The sequence below is a fragment of the Lonchura striata genome, chromosome 2 (genome assembly GCF_046129695.1).
Source record: "Lonchura striata isolate bLonStr1 chromosome 2, bLonStr1.mat, whole genome shotgun sequence".
Classification (NCBI taxonomy): domain Eukaryota; kingdom Metazoa; phylum Chordata; class Aves; order Passeriformes; family Estrildidae; genus Lonchura; species Lonchura striata.
Genome location: NC_134604.1, coordinates 63,708,457 through 63,729,731, shown reverse-complemented (window position 1 = coordinate 63,729,731; position 21,275 = coordinate 63,708,457). Strand labels below are relative to the sequence as shown.

Genomic DNA, 21,275 nt, shown 5'->3' with positions numbered 1-21,275 from the left:
ATGCAGGTATTAAGGCAGCCACACTAACTGATCCCAGGCAGCTGGAATGCTCAGGAGCTGATGAGAGCCAGTCTTAAGCCTTAGGACAAGTGGCCATTGCAGCCCTTTGTGGGGAGGGTACAGCAGTAGAAAAGCAGCTGCAGTCTCCAACCAACACAGGCAGCTCCCAGGCCAGGTGCTGCTCAAAGCAACTATATCACTGATTACTGATGAAGAGCAGTTCAATACCAAGGCTTCTGCTCAAGAAGCAACAATCCAACAGAGGGAGATTAGTATTTCTCCCCCTGAATTCCCATATCCTACTGATTTGTGGAAAACCCCAATGCGGAGGGAATCATGTCAGGTTTTTCCAGTCTCATGCAGACTGCTGGTCTTCATCCACCATCATGTAAATGCTCATGCTTAAATACGGGTAATTGATTACTCAAACAAGAACTACCTGTATGCAGAGATATCTAAGCTCCAAGAATCCAACAGCCCATAATGTAACAGTCAACTAACATTAAGTAACTCTTCAGAGTATTTTCGCCCTGCACAATGGAACTTCATGTAGCTTTATTTGAGAAGTTGTACTTTATGTATTTCTGTGTAGATACATCCAAGTGACACTGCTTCACTTTATACTGAAAACAGCAAGACATTCTCCAGGAAAGAGATGAATTTTACATGTTTTCCTTCTTTCAGATTTCCCTTATGCATTAATAAAGTTCACCTCCACAGCAAATGTCTCATGATAGACCTTCCATGTTTTAGACTTGTGAGGGTTATCCAGCTCATTCCTGGGAAGGTAGAGTCTGAAAGACAAAATTCAGTAGCATATCTTACAGTCTAAGACATGCTTTTCCTTTCAGCCAGCTAGAAAAATCTTCTAGCTGAGCCCTAGAATATTAAATACAGCCCCAGACCTTGAATTTAAACAGATATCAGACATGCCTGCACAGTGTTTTGTATCTTAAGTCATTTCAGAAACAAAAACAACTTGAAGGGTTTGTGGATTGGCTCCCCACCACCCTCCCAGAGCCCCACAGTGCAAGACAGAGAGAAATTAATACTGCATTCAGCTCAAGGCCTCCCGATATGATGCAAGTGCCAGGAATTTAATAACCAACCTTCTAAAAGGCAAGGATTTGATCTGGTACTCAAAAGGCAGCCTAGTGGGGCATCCTCCATAGTTCTGGAGGAAACTAAGCTCTTCAACAAAACCATCAAGACGGCAATGTTGCAGGGCCATGAGACAGCTGGCATACAGTTTTCCTGGCACTGGCTTGGTTTAATTGGTCTGCATTGAGACTGCAAAATGCATTGCTAGCCGAGGATATTAAGTTAACTGTTACAAAGAGATTCATGGCTACCTCTCATCAGGCTCTACAGGATCAGTTAAGTAAAAACTGTCTTCTTTCTATTTCAGTCATGGAGAACACAGTAATTTTATCTTATATGCCAAGGTCACTGTTCCTCTACCTAAATCTGTCAAGCAAGGCAGACCAATCCCCCACAGCAAGGCAGACAAGCCTTTCATCAGCTGGAGCCTCTCCAGGAGTTTCAGTCTCCACAAGCAAAATCACAGTAACTTCTAACTTTATCATGAGCATGAGAAGCCATAAGAAGGCCTTTCTTTGTGATACCAAGCATCAATACCTCTAACTGTGGTCTTAATGTCTGCCTGCTAAGCTACTGATTTCCTGCTTCTCAGGCAGTCATACTATAGAGGATAGCAGATTTGAATGGTCAGCATTACATTTTTTAATTCAAATTCATTAACAATGGTTAGAGAGCACCAAGGAAATAATCCAGTGGTTTAAGTTAAGATAAAAAGCTCCCATATGTTTAAAATATTCGTCACAGCGTGAGCAACTGCCAGCTAACAAGTTACAGCTGAGGATCAAAGACCAGTACTCACATGAAAGTTAGCAGGCTGATCAGGCCTGCCCTATCTCAGCTTTCAGTACTATGTTTATGATCTTTCAGCTCTTTGCAGACACCAGAAGTCAGGATCTGAAGGCATTCATTAATATCCTTACCTGTTATTTTCAATAAAGGAAGTGTTGAACCAGAAAAAGAATGGGCAGCCATCATAGCCTTTTGGAAGAGCCTAAACACAAACACCTTGTTTAAAGACTGTGTTACGCAACAGAACTTTTATTTGTAGAGCAAGGGTACCCACTTTTCCTCACTAATTTGGTTTAGAAAGGTACAGTGCCAGAATAAGTACACTTGAAGAGCCCCAAATCATACACAAATCATTATTTTCTCTGCAATTGTTTCAATACCAAGTCATTCAATACAATGACATGAGACTCCCATGGTTAGGAGCAGCAGGTACCCAACTAAAATGTCTTAGCTGTACTGCTGTTTAAACAGCCAGGTGCTTCCCCTGCTTGCCTAGGATTATATTACACCACTTGCTGCATCCCTCACTGCACAGTGAGACACAGCAGGAGCCACTGGGAAGGAACAGATTCTGCATCGTGCTGCCCAGGCAGGCAGGACCCACTGCAGTTTGCACTGCGGCCTCTCCCCATACCCAACTGAAGGTCTTCACATTGGTGTACTTACAGAACTGCATTCAAATCTGACTTTCACATCACCACGTAGAACAGGGCAGTCTTCCAAGCCGATGACTACAGTGTCACTTTCAGAATCAAAGAAGAGCTGGTTAACAGAATAAAGAATTTGTTTTATAAAAGCTTCTTCAGCAAGACAAGGAACCAATTTATGACAAGACCCAACTACTCATTCGCAGTACACAAATACAACAGCAGTGACAACAGTTTAAACTGCTCAGGACAGAGTGAACTATTTGCATTTAAGAGAATCCCAGGGAAATCTTTCACTGTCTCACCACTACATTTCCTAAGATTTGGCAAAGTTTAGCTTTTTTGTCCTCCTGGAATTTACATTATCCATTTAGTTAGACTACGTAGAAATTGAATATTGGACATAAAACTAAGACACTTTTAACCTATAAATCAGCTTTTAGCTTCTGTGACTCAACTTGTGTGTCTTCATAGTACTCACCCTGCAGTTTTTTTGATTGGCACATACACATTGTAGTACAATTCTCTTCTTTACTATTATCTGCACCTTCATATCCGTTCCATTGCCTTTCCCAACTCCTAGGAACAAAGCATTGCATTATACCAGAGGCATAGACATTAGCTGGAAAGACAGGTAGTCATGAAAACCAAGTGCAATCCTACTCAAAAGTGCTTTATTTCCAGAATGCCTTGCTCAAGACTCTAGAGAACTCAAATGCTAAAGGTAAACCAGGATTCAGTGGCTGCAAATTGCATTTTGAAGTTCCCCCCACTAGGGGAACAGGCTAATGCAAAATCTAGTTCCATCTACTGAACAAAAACAGCAGTTTGAACTCCCCTGGAACAACAAGTGATGAACTTCCAGCCTTTGATCAAGATTATTAGCATACACATACTGTAACTGACATGTATCTAAAGCTCAGAAACATTAATGGATCCAGTTCCACACGGGGAGTAAGCCTCACTTAAAAAGTGATTTCCCTTCCAAAAAAGGGCAGGTTGGATGTGAGCCATCATTTGGTTAGACATCTAGAAAGTGACACAACACAGAGCAACTGACTACAAAATATTCTTCGTTGTGTTCTGTGTCATTTAAATTCTCAAATCCCAGTAAGTCTACATTCCAATCATGGCCTTAGCAAGAGAGAGTTATCAGTTGCATGTAATAGGAAACCATTACCAAACAGAGAAATGCCCAAATACTAGAGTTCTTACCACGTATAGTGTGGATTTTGAGGTTTTTTATTTTGAGTTGTCTTTCTGGTGGCAGTTCCAAGTTATACTTGTTCTTCAGGATCTCATAATACCCAACATACCTACTCTGTAATGCAAAAAACCCAGACTCATTATATGGTTTCTGTACCCACCACAGATTAATTCTAGGAACAAGCAAGATTTAAATAGCTCTTTTACTCCAAGTTTTTAGCTCTTCAAAGACCAAAGCTAAAAAGAAGTACAATTGCTCTCCTTCCCCTTCCCTGTAGAAACAATCTTCTAGACAAATTCAGTGTTTACATTTTTAAACAGCATTTAAATTTCATGTTTTAAGAGGAATTCTGTACTTTTTAGTTCAGCAAGAAGTGAGGATATTTTATATTTTATTCAGCCTTTAGAGGCTGAATGTTTAAACATACTAGAAATTTTCATTTTATTGAAGGACAGCTATACTTCTATTTTATATCAGCAATTTTAAGTACCCATCACAAGATTCACTTCTCAACTCTGAAGAACAATAAATCAAGATGTGCAAAAATGTGGTCTGAGGCAAAAAATTGTGTAGTATTTTCCAGTGAATGCAGTCTGCAGAAGATGCATTTCTCCACCCAAGCCAAATCAGTGCCTTGGTCCCATCCCAGGCTCAGCCACAGGCTTCTGTGCATCCTCGTTAAACAGACCAATTGCCATACAGTGTCATGCTCCTGTGAGGGTGCCCAGACATGCTGTGGAATCTGCATCTGTGCAGATATTCTAGACCTGACCAGACACATCTGTCCAGGTCACCCTGCTTGAACAGTGGGGTTGGACTGAAAGCTTTCCCAATCTCAAGAATTTTGTTGTTATCCTAGATACTATACTTCAGATCTGGTATTATTATGCAGAGAAAGGTATAAGGGGAAGGGGAAAGATGCAGAGCAATCCTGTCAGCTGTTCATATTCCAACTCTCACAGAAAGAGTACAGAAAGCTCAGGAGTTAAGCAAGTAATAGAAACCTATATCTCTGAAACAAGGCAGGGGAGGTAGGGTAGCATAAGCACTCACAAGGTTAGCATTGGTTGGACTACTGCTCTTGAACCTCCTCAAGCTTACCTGTGAGGGTGTTTCAACCCCTTGAAACTTGGTACTTGTGCTTCTATCAGTTCTTCTCTCCCCAAAGTAGTCCAAACTTTCCTACACACAATGATAATTTCAAGGGTTAAGCTATCCATCCTACCACCATTTCCCTTCTTGAGAAGTGGATAGTAAAGTAGAGCTACACTACTCAAGTCCAGTAAAAGAATGCAAGTAGAAATACGCAGTAATTACTTTGGTACCTTCTAAAGAAGACTTTTAACTACAAAAACAAAGTATTAATGAGGAAGTCAGACACACAAATCTGTCATTCATGAAAGAGTGAAGAGTGACTGACTGAAAGTGAATGACTTTCAAACAATTGCTTTAGAACCATCTATATTTCTCAAGTGGTCTGTGGCAGACCAAGTTGAACACTAGCTCATATCTACACAAAGCAAACTCAGAGGCAAACTAGTGATTAAATGGATATACAGTCTGCCCAGACTACCTTGAGTGTTCTGGGCCTTCTGCATCCCCAGCCTCCAGCTGATATATCAGACCTGGGATACTAAAGCAATATCAGCACCTGTCCTGGTTGGGACTTAATTTTTCTCCTTTTTCCTAGAAGGGCTTTCTTTTGTAATGCTGGCTGTCAAGACAATTCTTGATGCCTCACACTACTTGGAGGAAGACTGGGCAAAAAATTGCTTAAAACCACTTAAAACCAGTGATACTGTCTTTAGGAGAGTTTGCTCAGAAGTCACCTACAGCTTAAATTGTTGCTCAAGACCCTAGACACATTATTCCTCCAAAAAGAACCCTTCAAGCTGGTAACCTGTTAAATGCTATTTTCCCACTTCTTTCAGATCACAAATAGTCTCCATCAGAAGCAAAACTCCACTGTAGCAAGACTTGCATGAACTTTTTTAAAACCAGACTTTTCAGAGAATCCTATTTCTAGTACAGAATTTTTTGCAGAGTATTAGGGCATTTTACCATTTCAGTAAATCCTAAAAGGACATTTTGAATACTAAACAAATCAAAAAATAAACAGCAATTTTTACCTTTGCACTCTCAAACTGGTCACTGTCTATGAGCCAAGTACAGACCATTGTTCCAGTCCTGCCTGTTATCAGACATACAATACAAGTTAAATTGGCAAAGTTCAAAAGTATTTGAGATTATTTTTGTGAAGGTGAAGTCATCTCCTGTTATCTCATCTATTTCAAGACTTATAAGTGACAGCCAAGAAGTCAAGTATTTCTGAGAAGAATGAGTTAAAGACAAGATACTACGGTTTGTCAACTTGTTCCTGGTCTCCACATTTTCATTACTAGAGACACTTAGGCAGCTGGTCACTATCTGGATACTCCAGCAGGAAATAGAGTCAAGCACTTTACTAAATGAGGCTATTGAAACTTCCCAATGCTGTAAGTGTCAAGATTTGTTTCTCTGTCCCAACTGTTTTCCCTGCAACCCTACTAAGAAGCCATCAAGTCTGCTAGCATGAAGATGCATATAAAGTTTCAGTTTTTAATTCAAAAATCTCTAGAGGTCAAGTCACCCTCCTTACACTTGTTCTTCAAGCTGGTTTTGACCTGCAGGTAGTTTCAACATTTAGTTTTGCAAAACCTTTTAAGACAGAGCTCCACCTGGAAGCAACTATTTCATGTTAAGTAACCACCTACTTTAAGCCAAGTATTTGCAGTAGTAATGGCAGGTGGCTAGAGGTGTGGCAGCTATTTGCAGGGAAATTTGTCTTATTTGCAGTTATTTATGCATTTCAACAACTCCCACACCACTGTTGATTCAGGTAGCACTTGCAAGTTAGCTCATATGTTTGATAGCTTTCACTATTCTTGTTTCCATAAAACTTCCAATATCATGTTTATCTTGTTTTAAGATCCAGCAGTCTAGAACATTCTAGAAGGGTAAAGTTATGAAGCATATAATCTTGAGTGGTATCACACAACAAATACAGCACAACCAGGGATTAGGCCCAGCCAACACGGACTTATGAAGGGCAGGTCCAGCTTGATCAACATGAACTCCTTCTATGAGGGAAAGGCTGTGGATGTCTACTTGGGCTTTAGTAAAGCCTCTGACACCATTTCCCACAGCATTCTCCTGGAGAAACTGGCTGCTCAGGGCTTGGACAGGTGCACTCTCTACTGGGTAAAAGCCTGTCTGGAGTCCAGGCTATTGTTACACCCACAATGAAGCTGGCAGCTGGTCACTAGTGGTGATCCCAGGACACAGGATTGAGGCCAGTTCTATTTAATGTCTTTACCAATTCTGGACAAGGAAACTGAGTGTATCCTCAGTCAGTTTGAAGAAGACACCAAGTTGAGTGGGAGTGCTGATCTGCTGGAGGGCAGGGACAGGCTGGATCAATGGACCAAGGCCAACTCTATGAGGTTCAATTAAGTGAAGGGCTGGGACCTGCATTTGGGTCACAACAGCCCCACAGAGTGCTACAGGCTCAGGGAATATTGGCTGAAAAGCAGCCAACTGGAAAAAGACTTGAGGGTGCTGGTTGACAGCAGATGAAAATTAATCAGCGTGCCCAGGTGGCCAGGAAGGCCAATGGCATCCTGGCCTGTATCAGCAATATTCTGATACAACAGGACCAAGGCATTGTCTCTCTGTGCATGTCACTGGAGAGTCAGCACCTTGAATCCCGCATTAAGTTTTGGGCCCCTCACAACAAGAAAGACATTGAGATGCTAGAGTGTGTCCAGAGAAGGGCAACAGAGCTGGGGAAGGGTCTGCAGCACAAGTCTTCAAGGAGCAGCTGAGAGTGTTTAGCCTAGAGAAAAGGAGGCTCAGAGGAGACCTTTTCACTGTAAAGGTCATAGTGAAGTGGGGTTGGTCTCTTCCATCATCAAGCAACAAGTGATAGGAGGAGAGGAAATGGCCTCAGGTTGTCCCAGAGAAGATTTAGATTGGATATTAAGAAAAATTTCTTCTCCAACAGGGTCATCAAGAACTGGAACAGGTTGCCCTGGAAAGTGGCCAAATAATCACTACTAGAGGTATTCCTGGAGATGTGCAGATGTGGCACTGAGAGACATAGTTTAGTAGTAGATCTGATAGCTCTGGATTAACAGTTGGACTTGATCTTAAAGGTCTTTTTTACAGTGCAAAATATTCAGCATGGGTGACTGGCCACCAGAAGCCAATGCAGCAGCCTAACACTTTTATAGTAGCAATTTCAGTAGCCTCCCTATCCTCAGTCTCTCCCGGGGGACTGCTGTCTCAGCTGCCAGAAAACCAGAAAGTTACTGAAGAACATTTTAGGAGACAAATAACAGCTTAGACTAAGAACTAGTTTAGACTACCTAAAAATGGGGTTGTTTAATACTAAACAGAGTACTGTAGTCATGCTAGTTGTCACAATGTCAGCAGTATTTGTCAAATTACACTGTAAACCCATCTCTCATAGTATGGTTTAAGGCCAAGCTTGAATCAAAGAAGCTACAATTAACAAAGAAGCATGATTGGTAGCATACACAGATTGCACATGAGAAATCCTACCTTTGCCCCCTTTACAGTGAATTGCTATGACATTCTTCTCATCTTGATTCATCCATTCACGGACATTGGCAGTGAATTTCAGCATGTCCCTAAATAAGAGGAAAGTTAGTGGATCAAGGTAAATACCTACATAGAACTATTGCAACGTATGTATTTCTTGACAAGACTCACTGTAGTGATGGGACATTGTGGTCATCAATGAAGATCCTTTCCACCCTATAGTGAAAGTACTTGGAGTCATAGCCTTGTTCACCTATAGGGAAAGATCTGAAGTTATGCCAGGAAGGGAGAAGGATAATAACAAAGAAAGTGGTTTGTAACACACAAGGGATGGTCTGAACATGTACTAGTGTCTAAAAGCAGTGTTAATAGACATATTAAAATGAAAAAACCAGGGGTAACTTGGCTAAAGCCATGCATGCTTAGCTTCTGGTTTCATATTTTTCACTTACACATTAAATTTTATCTCAAATATAGTCAGCAGCTAAACATACTTACTGCAGAGATTGTAGACTTTATAGTGGCCTGGATGTTTGGTGTCCAAAAATCTTGCAACTTCCTAAGCAATAATGAGTTCAGAGTAGTTAGTGCTCTACTTGTTATTTCCACTGCCACCTCAACCGCCCCCACCCCCAGGTGGGATCAACAACTGTAGTCATGAACAGCACTTGGAAAGCAGGCCTTTCCAACTGGACAGCTCAGGTTCTCATCTGGAATAAAAGTACTACGGCAGCTATCTTCCTGACCCTATATATATTTCTACAGTATCAGGAGGCAGAGCTCTGAAAAGGATATTATGTCTACAGACCTTTAAAGCAACCTTTACTTAGGTGAATAGAGCTTATCACAATTACTAGACAAAACCACCCTGGTTCTTCAAAAGATCCCCAAAGAGCAGGAGCATCAAAGCACTGGTGTCTCCACTGTGAGAGAAAACCACTAGGTTTAGCTGAGACACTACAACATAAGCAGTGAAGAACAGAGATCATCAATAAGTCATTCCAACCAGAAAAGGTAGCAAAACTAGGACTGACATGATCTAGACCACATGTAAATTAGTGGGAACCTATAGAAGAAACAGGTTTCAGAAACAGTGAATTTGGTAGGTAAGATTTTTACCTTTATGGGATTCCTGTAGAAAGACTGCTTCCCAGAAGATGGAAACGACATTGCAATAACTCGATCTGTTGAGAAGACAGCAATCTCAAGTAACAGCAGGAAGGCCCCCTGCACATAAGAACTACATGACGGAGAAACATCCTTATGAAACATCTTATTCTTACCCTAATTATAAGAACAATCTACCCCTTTCTGGTAAGCTTTCCTCTATATTTGGCATAGTTAGAGCAAGACAAATAATGCTTCCCAAAGCATCAGCCACCATCAAATGTCAGTCTCCACAGAATCAGAAGCAAAAATACACTAAGTAAATAGTTTCCCAACACTGATTCCCTAGACCTCAAATTAATTTTTATCATTACATACAGCATGTACAACTCTCCTAGAAGGCTAGTTCTAGGGAATAATGTCTGTCAGGAATACATATTTCAAAATCCCACAGAAAAGCAGTAGGCCTGGTTTGACTTCATACTTAAATTTCATGAGTCTAAAACATTGTCTGTAGTTCATGACAAGCTGGTATTAACTGCACAACAAGTCTTCACAGGACATAACATGCTGCAAAGTGACATTTGTTTCCACAAACCAGTAATATAAGTGAGATCCAGATCAAAGCCATCTTTCACATAACGTCTTTTGTTTTCAGAGACCTGCCAAATAAAAAAAAAAAAGTTAATCTTCCACAAGAATGCCAACCATCACCAAATGTTTCCTGTTACTAAGAAAATTCAACCATGTAGACTCTCCAGTTAAGCTTGAGTAGCAGAGCCTCACTTCATTACAGCATTATGCAAGAGCAAATTCCTTGTATTAACTTCTAGGTAGAAGCTCTGTATAGAATTTTTACCCTTAAATATCAAAATTTATTCTAGTGAAAAGAACACTGCAGATTCTATGACTATTGCAGCATGAATCTGTCATTGTGAATTGAGTGTTTGGAGACTGAGGGGAAAAAAGAATAAAGTTAAGGACCCTTATTCCTAAACAGTAGGACATACTTGAAGCTTAAAGTACAACTTCTATGACCCTGATGAAAATAAGAGGCATTGACAGGGGCTAGGGCTTCACCAGCTAGATTGTTTTGTTGGTACTCAAAGCTCCTAATTAAAACTCCTACTTTCCCTCATATGAGGGAAAACAGTCTAGGTACCACACAAGTCAGAAATTGTCAGCTGGGACACAAGGGGTGTTGCAATCACTTTGATATGTCAGCCTTCCAGGTCAAGTTGCTGCTTACTTGAACAAAGCCAAGAACGACAAGGTTTTACTGAGGTTGGAGGCAAAGCTCCAGAGCCCTGTCAGGGACATTGAAGAGAGTGCTGCTTGGGCAACGCTACCAATAGCAGACCAATAGGCCATGGTCAGTCTTGCTACTAACCACTGATGCTGCCTGAGAAAAGAGTTGGAAACAGCAGTAGTAGTCTAGACATGTTAAGAGGCTAACTTACCATTCTTCTGGTCACCTTTTCAAGTTGCTGCTTTTGTGAAGCCAGACGAAATATTCTTATCAAGATGACAATTCTCAGAATTCGGAGGAAAATAACCATTCTAGATGACATATTCACCATGGAAGAAAATGGACACAAATAAACTTACAGGCAAAGATTAAAGCTGTTTAAAAGCTGTTTCAGGGAAAGTTTAAAACTTTGTTTCATATGTTGAACTAGGACATCTCAGGCTGATTTTGGAACAAACACAATATAATGGGTTTATTGTTAAGGGTATTTTGTGAGTACATGTTCTCAACAGCTAGCAGAACTAGGAAATCCCCTACTTGTTCAAACAGACTTCCACAGGCACCTCTGGCTAGGAAACAACAAATTCCATTAACATAACCCATGTTATTAGCACCAAGTTTTTGTTCCTTGAAGTTTATTCTCAACTATACATTTAAGTGTATGCAGCCACATTAAAATGTATGCAGCCACCTGAAAAATAACTAAAAAGAAGCCAGACAAGCTAAGTACATCATGACTTGATTAAGAAACTTGAGAACAGCTCAGTAGATATCCTGTGTTTAATCATTCAGCAACCTGAACACTTGGTTTGGTTTGAGAAACTTTGAACTATTGTTGAACTTTGAAGCAGGAAAGAAGCTTAGGTGAGCGGTTCTATCAAAACAACTGAAGCTACTACAAAATAGCAGCTGCTTTCCCCCTCCTAGGGACAAGGGCAAACCGATATTCAATTCATTCCTTAAGGAGGCAAGTAAGCATACATTTTAAGCAGCACACACACATTCTAGGTTTTGATACATTTGTGTAAAAATGCTGGTGAATACCAACAGTAAGGGAGACAAAACTCCAGTTTTGCTCACAGTCTGCCCCCCACTGATATGGAATCAGCAAGGTATACTGGATACTTGGAGGAAAGTTTCAGTTCTTCCCTGAGTTTCTTCCAAATTCAGTATCATCCTCCTGCTTTCAAAAAAGAATTTCCTTGGAGCTAGCAGCAAATGAGATGAACCAAAACTGGGTTGAAAACTCCATAACCCCTCTCCCACAATTCTGAGAAGCAACTCTTCAACATTAAGGAAGTCAGCCTGCTAAGCATTAGCTCCCAGACTGATATCCAGCTCTCATTCCTCAAAGTCCTTTTATAGGTCAGACTTCAGGGAAACAGTTAACTCACCCCTACACACACCCAGCTAGACATGATTAGAAAGAGAAACCATATTCCTTCATCAGGGCTTGTTACCTCTATGGTCTGTCACTGAAATTTCACTTGTCATATATAAGCCCTCATGCACATAAAAGCTGCTAAAAGTCTAATTTTTCTGAGATATATCAGATGCTTTAAGATTACCGTTTGCTTCTTGATAAAGGACTCGGGAAAGAAAAATTATAAACCCCAGTAAGGCTACTGGGAATTGTGGATTTTGTGGACACTATTGCTGTGTTAGGTGGGATGACCACCATCTCAAGATTTGGTATTTGGCCAAATTTGAGATATCCTCTACTGTCAGGTAGCAGTATTTTGGTCAGAACACAATTTTAGAGCTTTTAACAAGAGAAGCCTTACAGAAGGCCTCAAAAATTGCATGGGTAAGATGGTAGGCCTCAACTGAGTGTCTTCTGAGAGCAGCAGTGTGAAGTTCTCTTTATGAGAGGCAAAAACCTATTCTAGAATCCCATCAACTTCAGCAAGTCAGAATACAAAGAACTTGCAAACACAGATCTATAGCTAGCTAGATCAGCGTAGGATCAGGCCTACTACTAGCATGGCCTAGTAGAGACAAGAGTGCAGATTATGCTGTCACACTGCTCTTCTCCCCTCCTTTATCTGGGCGCTGCTATAAGATGAAAGCTGTTTTAGGAAAATGTGGCCATAGAAATAGGAGGTAATAATTAAGAACTCCAATGAATGTTTAAGACAACCTAGGAAGAAGCCAGGCTGCAAAAGCTATTCCTTTGACAATTTTACTTCTTGATACCCAAGTTTAGCAAGCACTTCAAGACAAAACTAGTACTTACAGATATTAGAACTCTGGATTATATTAGAACTGGTTCTATATAGAACTCTAGATTCTTAAATAACTAAACTTTTTGTTTTCTTCTGGAATAATGTTACCCTCTTATGCCCATTAGTCAGCTGAATTTGGAGCAGGAGGTGACATTTTATGTATTTTTTAAGAGCTTGACTTTTCCCTGGCTGATGCCAGAAAGTTTCTCTAAGTCAAACCTAGTGCAGATAAACTCATGTTAAAGTTGTAGTTCAGCCTCCATCAGGAACGAATTCATCTCACAGGTTATCTGATCAAGATACAGAAATCAGAAGGAAATAGGACTTGAAGGAGCCCATGCACATAAACAGCATGTTTTCTCTCCTCAAAACATGGCTGAAAAATACAGCATTGTATTACCATGAGGATTTTGGGAAAGCAAAGGAAACAAGACAGTTTGGCAACTCTTTCTATTGGAAGATCCTTTAGACAGAGATCCTCCCTTTGTTGTCTCTTCCATTTGCAATGTTAATGCAATTCTTATCTCTGCCTTTCTTCAGACCCTCCTGTCTATTAAGTCTACAGCGCACCTTTCCCCAGAAAGTGCTTGAGTCAGAGCATTTTATGGCCCCACTTTTAGTTCCCTCAACTAGTATGTTCAGAACCCCTCTGCCTTTGGGGAAGGGACAGCCTACATATAACCACAGATCAAAGCTGTGTGTCTATCCTGCATTTGTCTGTACCATGACACACTATCACAGTCCCATTTGTGATCTAATATAACATCTGGCTTAGAGGTGCCCAAGACAATTCTTAGCAGATTATCAAGAAAAGAGCTCACACTTACCAGCTGCCATGCCACTCTTACCTTGGTATCTCCTTTGCTGCATCAACATCTAAGAAGCAGTATGTCAAATTAATTAACAGGGTGCCCACCACTATACATGCATCCAAAATATTCAGTTTGGACTGGAAATAGTTCCTGAAGCTGAAACCAACGAGAGTTTTAGACAGACGCCAATACAGGTAGCAAAGACTGAAATATATTTTCAAGAAGAGAATAATCTATACAGAGCTACTGCTGGAGACAAGCTCTCCTGCAGCTTTTCTTAACACTAAGCACTGAAGTCTCACTAAGAAAGCAATCTTAGCCCTGATTTACACACAAGTTATGGCAAAGCTGTATAGTTTCCAAGTGCTCACTTATACTGAAAATACTTAAAGGTTATTCCATAAAAGGGTAACCACCAACATACACAGCCAAGAAAAGACTATTATCTATGACCAGACAATTAGCCCACAGGACACTATGTTCATAGTTCAAGCTTTAAGTTTTGCTTCCTTCCTAGCTTGAGGACTTGCCACGTGGACTTAATTTTTGCCTATGTCTTACCCTTCAACAAACACCCTTAGGAGAACATCGATGAGAAAGAAGAGTGCTATTGCCAGGGAAACACGTTCAGGAATCTCTGTACCCTTCTTTCTCTCACTGATAGCCAGATCCAGAATCACAACTATAATGTCCACAATGATAAGTACAACTCCAAATACTCTGCAAAGAGAAAAATACAAGGAAGTTTGAGGGGTAGGAATGAACTTATCAAAAGAACAGTACAAACCCTAATTTCTAAGCTGTTCCAGCAAGAGTGTGTTCTCTTACATAGATTGAAGCCTGCTCCATTAGAAGTTGAAAGTTTCCAACTGCATTTTTAAGTGATCTACACAAAAACCCTCATCTATGTGGAACCATACATTTACCCCAGACACAGCTGTAGTTATTAATTTATGATTTCACAACTATCTAGAAGCACTGCAAACCTGAATACTTTAAGGGATACAAATGTCATTTCTGCTTTCACCTTACTCAGCTTCCCTCCCTCTCATGATTTAATACTGTCCCTTAAAAATAACTGCCTTTAATGGCTTGCCTTGTTCCAGCACCTAGACTACACACAACCAACCAACTGTTTGTTCAAAGGCTGCCAGCCAAGAATAAGCCATTAAAGAGGTTTTATCCAAGTCAATGACATTTACAGTTCTGAATTTCAGCTCTTCTTGAAGAATGTAGCCATATCTGTTTAAGTATTATTTTTCAATTCTAGTATTTTTCTCAAGTTACCTTTCCTGGGGGTGACAAAGGATTCAGCACTTTCAGACAAAGCAAGCTGGTGTTACTGATGTTCAAGGAGTTCTTAAGTTCTTACACCAGAAATGAGGACTATTTTTACCTTTCCCACATCATTACAAACTCAAGCTTTTACCTGAATCCAAATGACATCACAAAGGGGGCAATTTTTCTCCTAGTTGCACTGCAAGAGAAGAGAACCAACATCAAAACAAGTGACATTTCTTTAGTTTTAGTATTCTACACAGTAGTGACTTCTCTAAGATGAGGTTACTCAGTTGACTTCATGAAGTATATAGGTTAAGAGAGTACTTGAAAACAGTGCTTTGACCTCTTGTTAGAAAAAGTATTAATCAGCTTCCAGACTGAAATGCAGCAGTATGTACTTATCCAGGACATTATTCCATGTCACAATTCCAGTGATGCTTGAACTCTGGCTTAGTAAGCTATAAGAATTAGGTTTATATTGATCAAGAGGAAGATTGGAAGACAAACATCTCTTAATATATTTTGTTCCATATATTAGCTTATTGTATCAGACCATTTTTCCCCATGTCTGAAAAGAGCTGCACTTGTTAACAGTTCCCATGCCTTTGGAATATAGGCATAGAAATCCCACTTCTACTTTAAAAAGGAAACATCAGTTTGGCTTTCAGATTGAAAATACAAACATCTTTTAAGAAAAACTATTTCTGAAACCAAGTTCTTCCAGTAGTGAGAATTATCTTCAGTCCTGGCAAAGTCACAGCTCTTGATTCCAATTACAGTAGATTTTGTTGCCTCTTTGGTATGCTTTAAGCCCTTTGGTTTAGAACAGAGCTTTTATGTCACTCTCTTTCTGGCTGGAAGCCTCTTTAGAATACACCAAGAACTAAGGTAGAAGTTCTTGCTGTAGAACCTGCAAAACTCAAGTGCTGACAGTGAAAAATAGAATGCCAGTCTGTTAAGTAATCCCAAGATTACTTTACTGTAAGCATCAAGTCTTTTCTTAGACACTTAGAAGAAAGCATCTTTTTTCAAGCATATCACTAACAGCAGGACTTACCATTAGTCCTAACATACTGACAAAAAGTACTGATAGATTATTTTGCACTGTTACAAAAAGTTTTTATCAGCTCAGTAATGCACACTGCACCCCAGTGATCCTGTCCACAATGCTTGTTTCCTCTAGGACAACTTCAGCATTGCATTTCACTTGGTGCACTTCAATAACCCAGTTTAAGACAAGGCTAGATACCACTGAAGTGCTGAGGCAGCATCTTACTGGGGTTACTGAATTAACCCACATTTTTCATTATTAGGTTCTTACTCTAAACTAAGGTACAAGGTCTAACCAGCAAACATTTGCATTCTTAAGCTGGAAGGATATTTGTGGGTTGTAGTCTTCACTATTCCTATACAAGTCAAGGATGTAATACCATGCCTTGTCCTGAAGGCAGCTTAACATATAGAAGGTTTTCCTGGTATTTATGAATGCCAAATATCTAAGGAAACATTGCAATGGTGACACTAATGGTTTGCTGGTCTATGTCTCTCCAGCCAAACCTACAACTGTAGTGGGGACACCAAGACTCCAACTTATACAGTTTATGGAAAAGTACCTCTAACTAGGTACACTCAAAACAAAAATATATACATATACCATTCCAATTTGGCCTGCCAATATCTTAAATTAGTTGAAGGAAACATGGCACATTTGATTACACAACTAGCTTAGAGCTTTTGTGAAATACATTTATAAATTCCAAAATCTAGAAAAACATGTCACATAGAATAACTGAAATAACAGGCTTAGGCTTACTTTTCTTGAGTTGCAGGACGTGCTGCTAACTCAACTAAGCTTGCTTTAAGAGTAATGTGAGGTAAACACTGTCAGGAAATAACTGCTTCAATAATAGAGGTAACTACTAGTAAGTTCAGACAATTTAGTCTTGATATGTGCCACAATGCTTATTCGTATGCCCAGGTACTCATTCACCTCATTGTCTCACCAGCACTTGTTCTTCTGTGCTCTCACAAACTCATTCCTTTGGGAAAATTTAATCAATGTGGTCTGGACTACCCATTCTCCATAATATGATGGACTTGTGTTCTTGGGTTGGACTTTTACCTCTAGAGGGATAAAGAGGCTTCCTCAACTTATTTGTCTTCACTATGTGCTAGAAGAAATGTCAATATCAAGTGTTTTACTGGGCTTATCTCTACTTCAACAAGCCACCTGCCTTCTTGTTTTGGCTCATCAGATTCCACTTCTGGGGGTAAGCAAAGAAATTTTGTATAACATTAGCTTACCTGGGACAGGTGTCTGGTCCATTACCCTCATCATGACCATTATCAATCTTTACTGTGGCCTCTTCAGCTGTTGGAGATCTGGCAAAGAAATAATACAAGTCACACACTGATAGAGGTGTCTACTCTGTATATTGCTATGCTTTGTCCTTTCAAAAAAAAAAAAAAAAAAAAACAACAAAACTAACTGTCAAGTGAACATCACCTGAGCCAGAGCACAGACCCAGTACCAGAGGAAGAAGAGGAAGAAAAACTTCCCTCATGTTGGCACACCTGAACCCCTTGGTTAGTGCTAATCTATTTCCTATTAGCAGCCCCTTTCTCAAAAGGTTTCCCTTTTTTCACCCCTACAAAAAAGAGACAGATGAGTTCAGCAGTAGGATAAAGGGCTTTGAAGCAGAGCATCCACAAGTCTGCTAAGGACACAAGACTCCAGGCTCTAGAAGTAGGAGAAATATGCATATGCAAAATGGCTTCAGAGAGTCCAAGTGACATTAATACTGTTACAGCAACCTTCTTGTACAGAGAATTAATGTTTTAATCAGGAAAAGCCATAGCATAGAGATGTTTTAGTGCAGAGCAGGATACCAGACCGGAAACTGGAAGACCAGTGCAGCAGCTGAGCTAGTGCTAGAACAGCAGTTTTTTGGAGTAGTGGCTGCTTGCCATAACTTCCTTAAAAGGGTCTTTTCAGATCAAGTTTTTTGTTTTTTTTTTTGTGGGTTTTTTTTGGTGGTTTTTTTTTTTTGAAGGCCACATGACAATTTCAGAGAAAAAGTGTAGTATCAAAATCTAGGAGTCTTTATTTCAGTCTTCTCCACAAAACCACAAAAATACTGTGATGCATAATAGCACAGCCACAATGTTTGCCGAGGCCCTGCCTCTGGTTTCACTGTTTCATGGGCAGGAATAGCTACACACACATATTCAATATTGATGCTTCCATCAATAGCCTGTTCTGAGGAAGCCTAGCATGTTTGAAGCATTAGTGTAATAATTTTGAGAATTCAAGTATTCTTCATCCTCTGCAACAGACACATGCACCAGCACTGCTTCTGCAGTCCATGCTAACCACCTTTTAAGCAAGAAGTTTAATGATGCTTCTCCTAGCATCATTCCTAGTTTCAGGATCCAGTACTGATGCTTCACCACCTGCACTCAGTATCAGGCTCAGTAGAAGAATTATTCTGATGCAGCAATTTTAGCATTCAAGCCTCATTTCCTAGTTCCAGTACTTCCAGTGGAACCACTGCCTCATTTTGTTCCTAGAGCTGAAGCAAAGCTTTAGTGATGGATAGGCATTCAGGTTTGCTTCCCAGCTATTCTTACAGAATATTCTCTGGGGTGTTTACACTTACTGAACAGCAGAAATGCTTCACTTATTGAAGTCTGCTACTGCTGCAGCAATTTTGCAGGTCACTTGCTTATACTTGCAGAAACATGAAGTGCACCAAATGTTACCTTCTTATCCTCTACTGTGATTAAAATATGCCACAAGAAGAATGAGAAACAGAATGTTTTCAGTTAGGAATACAATCCTTAATACAAAGATAAAACAGAAGTCCAAGTACACTGTTTCCATAGTGCTCCCACACAAAAATTCAGTTCTAGATAATGCTTTCCTCAGAGGGAGTTTGTTTTGCTGATCATTCTACATCTACTTGTTGCCCAAGACAGAATAAGTGTTCAGACACAAGCTATTAAAATTAGGCTTCGACTATGGGAGTGGAAGAGAATAAAAGGAGGACATATTAGAAGAAATTGTTTCCTTCATACAGAGCACAAGCTTTTCTGACTGCTCATAGCTAAAGGCAACCTCAGACTTGAGACTTTTAAAGCAAGCACAGAAAGAGTCTTGCTTGACAAGATACCTTGACACTCTCTTGCAAGTCTCTTGACAGGCTGGATGCTAAAAGAGAACATACTTTAATGCCATGGGCTTATTATATCCGGGATGGAGACCTTGTACTCATTTATCACTTACTAACTACTTACAAGTGAATCACAACAGCGTATTTCTCTCAAAGATAACCCTCCTCCCAGACAACAGCACTGGTGGCAGAGGGGAGATGCTATATAAACTTCAGACACTCCATCATTATTCCCTTTGTTCTATTTTAAGCACTAAGAACCTAAAGACAGGGGACCACACACCACATATTCAATCCCAAACCTCCTCACTGACACAATTCATTTCACTCACCCAGATGACTCTCTTGGCGGGGTCCCTTGCTCAAATCTCACAGCTGTCATTTTGCCTGTTGTTGTGGTCCTGCTGACCTGAAGAGAAATACACCGAGTTAAAGTGTGACAGTACAAGAAACAGTGAATAGCAGCATCCTAAAACAGCCTCACCCTCACGGTCCCAGCAGCCAGGCTTCTACTGCATTTTCAACTACTTCCCCCCTGTGATTGACAAAGCTCAGTCTTTTCGCTGTAACGCTGTTGAGAGTCAAGGCACTCGGCACTCTGATGAAGGGGGTTTGACTACACCAAACACACCACAGCGATAACAGCACCTTTACCTCGCGATGGAGCATTTCGCCCTGCTCCAAGCTCTGAAACCCAGAGGAGCCCAGCTGGTCCCTCCGGGAGAGCTGCGGGCCGAGGCGCAGGGAGCAGCTCCGGGACCTGCCCCCGGCACCCATCAGCCTCCCGGCACGGGCTCTGCCTGCATCCCGCTAGCAAAGCCCCCCGGAGCCCTCCCCCCTACCTCAGCTCGGCGCGGCCGCCGGGCTCAAAGCCGAGCCTGGACACCGCCCCCGGCGCCCCGCGGACCCGGCGGAAAGTTGGGTTAAACTTCCTGAGGGCTGTGTCCCGGCCCGCCCCCCGCCTCCGGGCCGCGCCGCGCCGCCGGCGCCTCTCACCCACCGAGCTGAGGCGCGAAGGTCGGACACGCCTCTGCGCCCCCGGGCTGCGGACGAGGGGCCCGGCGGTGCCGCCCGGCTGTTCCTGGGCCGGGCCGGGCCGCTCCGGGCAGGGCTGGGCGGACCCGCCCGCTGCCATGATAACGGCCCCGCCGCCCGCGCCGCCCGCGGGGCTCCCACCCGCCCGAGGGGCGTTGGCGGGCCGCGCCGGAGTGCGGGGCAGGAAGGTCCTGCAGAGGCATCTGGACAGGCTGGAACGATGGGCTGAGGCCCAACAGCATGAGGATCCACACGGCCAAATTCCAGGTCCTGCACTTGGGAAACAGCCACCCCAGGCAGCGCTACAGGCTGGGGCAGAGCGGCTGGGAAGGACCTGGGGGTGCTGGTCCATAGCGGCTGAAGTTGAGGCAGGAGGCTGTGGCCCAGGTGGCCAAGAAGGCAAATACATCCTGGCCTGTACCAGCAACAGTGTGGCCAGCAGGACCAGGGCAGTGAGTTGAGCACTAGTGAGGCCAAACCTCCCGTAGTGTGTCCAATTCTGGGCCCCTTAATTCAGGAAGGACACTGTGGTGCTGGAGTGTGTCCAGAGAAGGCAACAGAGGTGGTGATGGGTCTGGGGCGCAAGCCCTACAAGGTGCAGTTGAGTGCACCTGTGGTTGTTTAGGCAGAAGAGGAGGAGCTTAGGGGAGAGAGACATCACCTGGAATTGCTGAACGGAGGGTAGAGTCAGGTGGAGTCCAGGTGGAGTCTTCTCCCAAGTAAATAGGGACAGGACAAGAAGATATAATCTGATGCTGGGAGGTTTAGGTTGGACATAAGGAAGAAACTCTTCACAGAAGGAGTCATTAGACATTGGAACAGACTGCCCAGGGAGTTGGTGGGTTCATCATCCCTGGCAGTATTCAAGGAAAGACTGACATGGCACCTGATGCTACATGGCCATTGTCTAATTGACGTGGGGGTGTTTAAACATAAGTTGGGCTCAATGATTGCTGAAGTCTTTTCCAAGACTTTCCAAGTCTTTATGATTCTGTAGTTCTGTGTGGGGCCACACTGCCCCCAGCCCACCAGTCCCCAGACAGCCCCA

General features: G+C 41.8%; 1 protein-coding gene across 1 annotated transcript; it reads right to left on the bottom strand.

Annotated features, from left to right (window-relative positions):
* Nucleotides 1-522: 522 nt before the first annotated feature.
* Nucleotides 523-20,228, bottom strand: LOC110468593 (phosphatidylinositol 3,4,5-trisphosphate 3-phosphatase TPTE2). Its single transcript, XM_031506481.2, has 19 exons — nucleotides 20,193-20,228; nucleotides 19,525-19,601; nucleotides 17,325-17,402; nucleotides 15,169-15,216; nucleotides 14,301-14,459; nucleotides 13,776-13,895; nucleotides 10,914-11,013; nucleotides 10,052-10,115; nucleotides 9,466-9,530; nucleotides 8,845-8,905; nucleotides 8,518-8,599; nucleotides 8,347-8,435; nucleotides 5,874-5,935; nucleotides 4,846-4,926; nucleotides 3,753-3,858; nucleotides 3,019-3,116; nucleotides 2,557-2,652; nucleotides 2,022-2,092; nucleotides 523-794 (listed from the first exon to the last, which is right to left on the bottom strand). The coding sequence occupies exons 2-19, from the start codon at nucleotides 19,572-19,574 to the stop codon at nucleotides 692-694; spliced, it is 1,533 nt and encodes a 510-aa protein (XP_031362341.2). The 5' UTR covers nucleotides 19,575-19,601; nucleotides 20,193-20,228; the 3' UTR covers nucleotides 523-691.
* Between the last annotated feature and the right edge of the window lie 1,047 nt (nucleotides 20,229-21,275).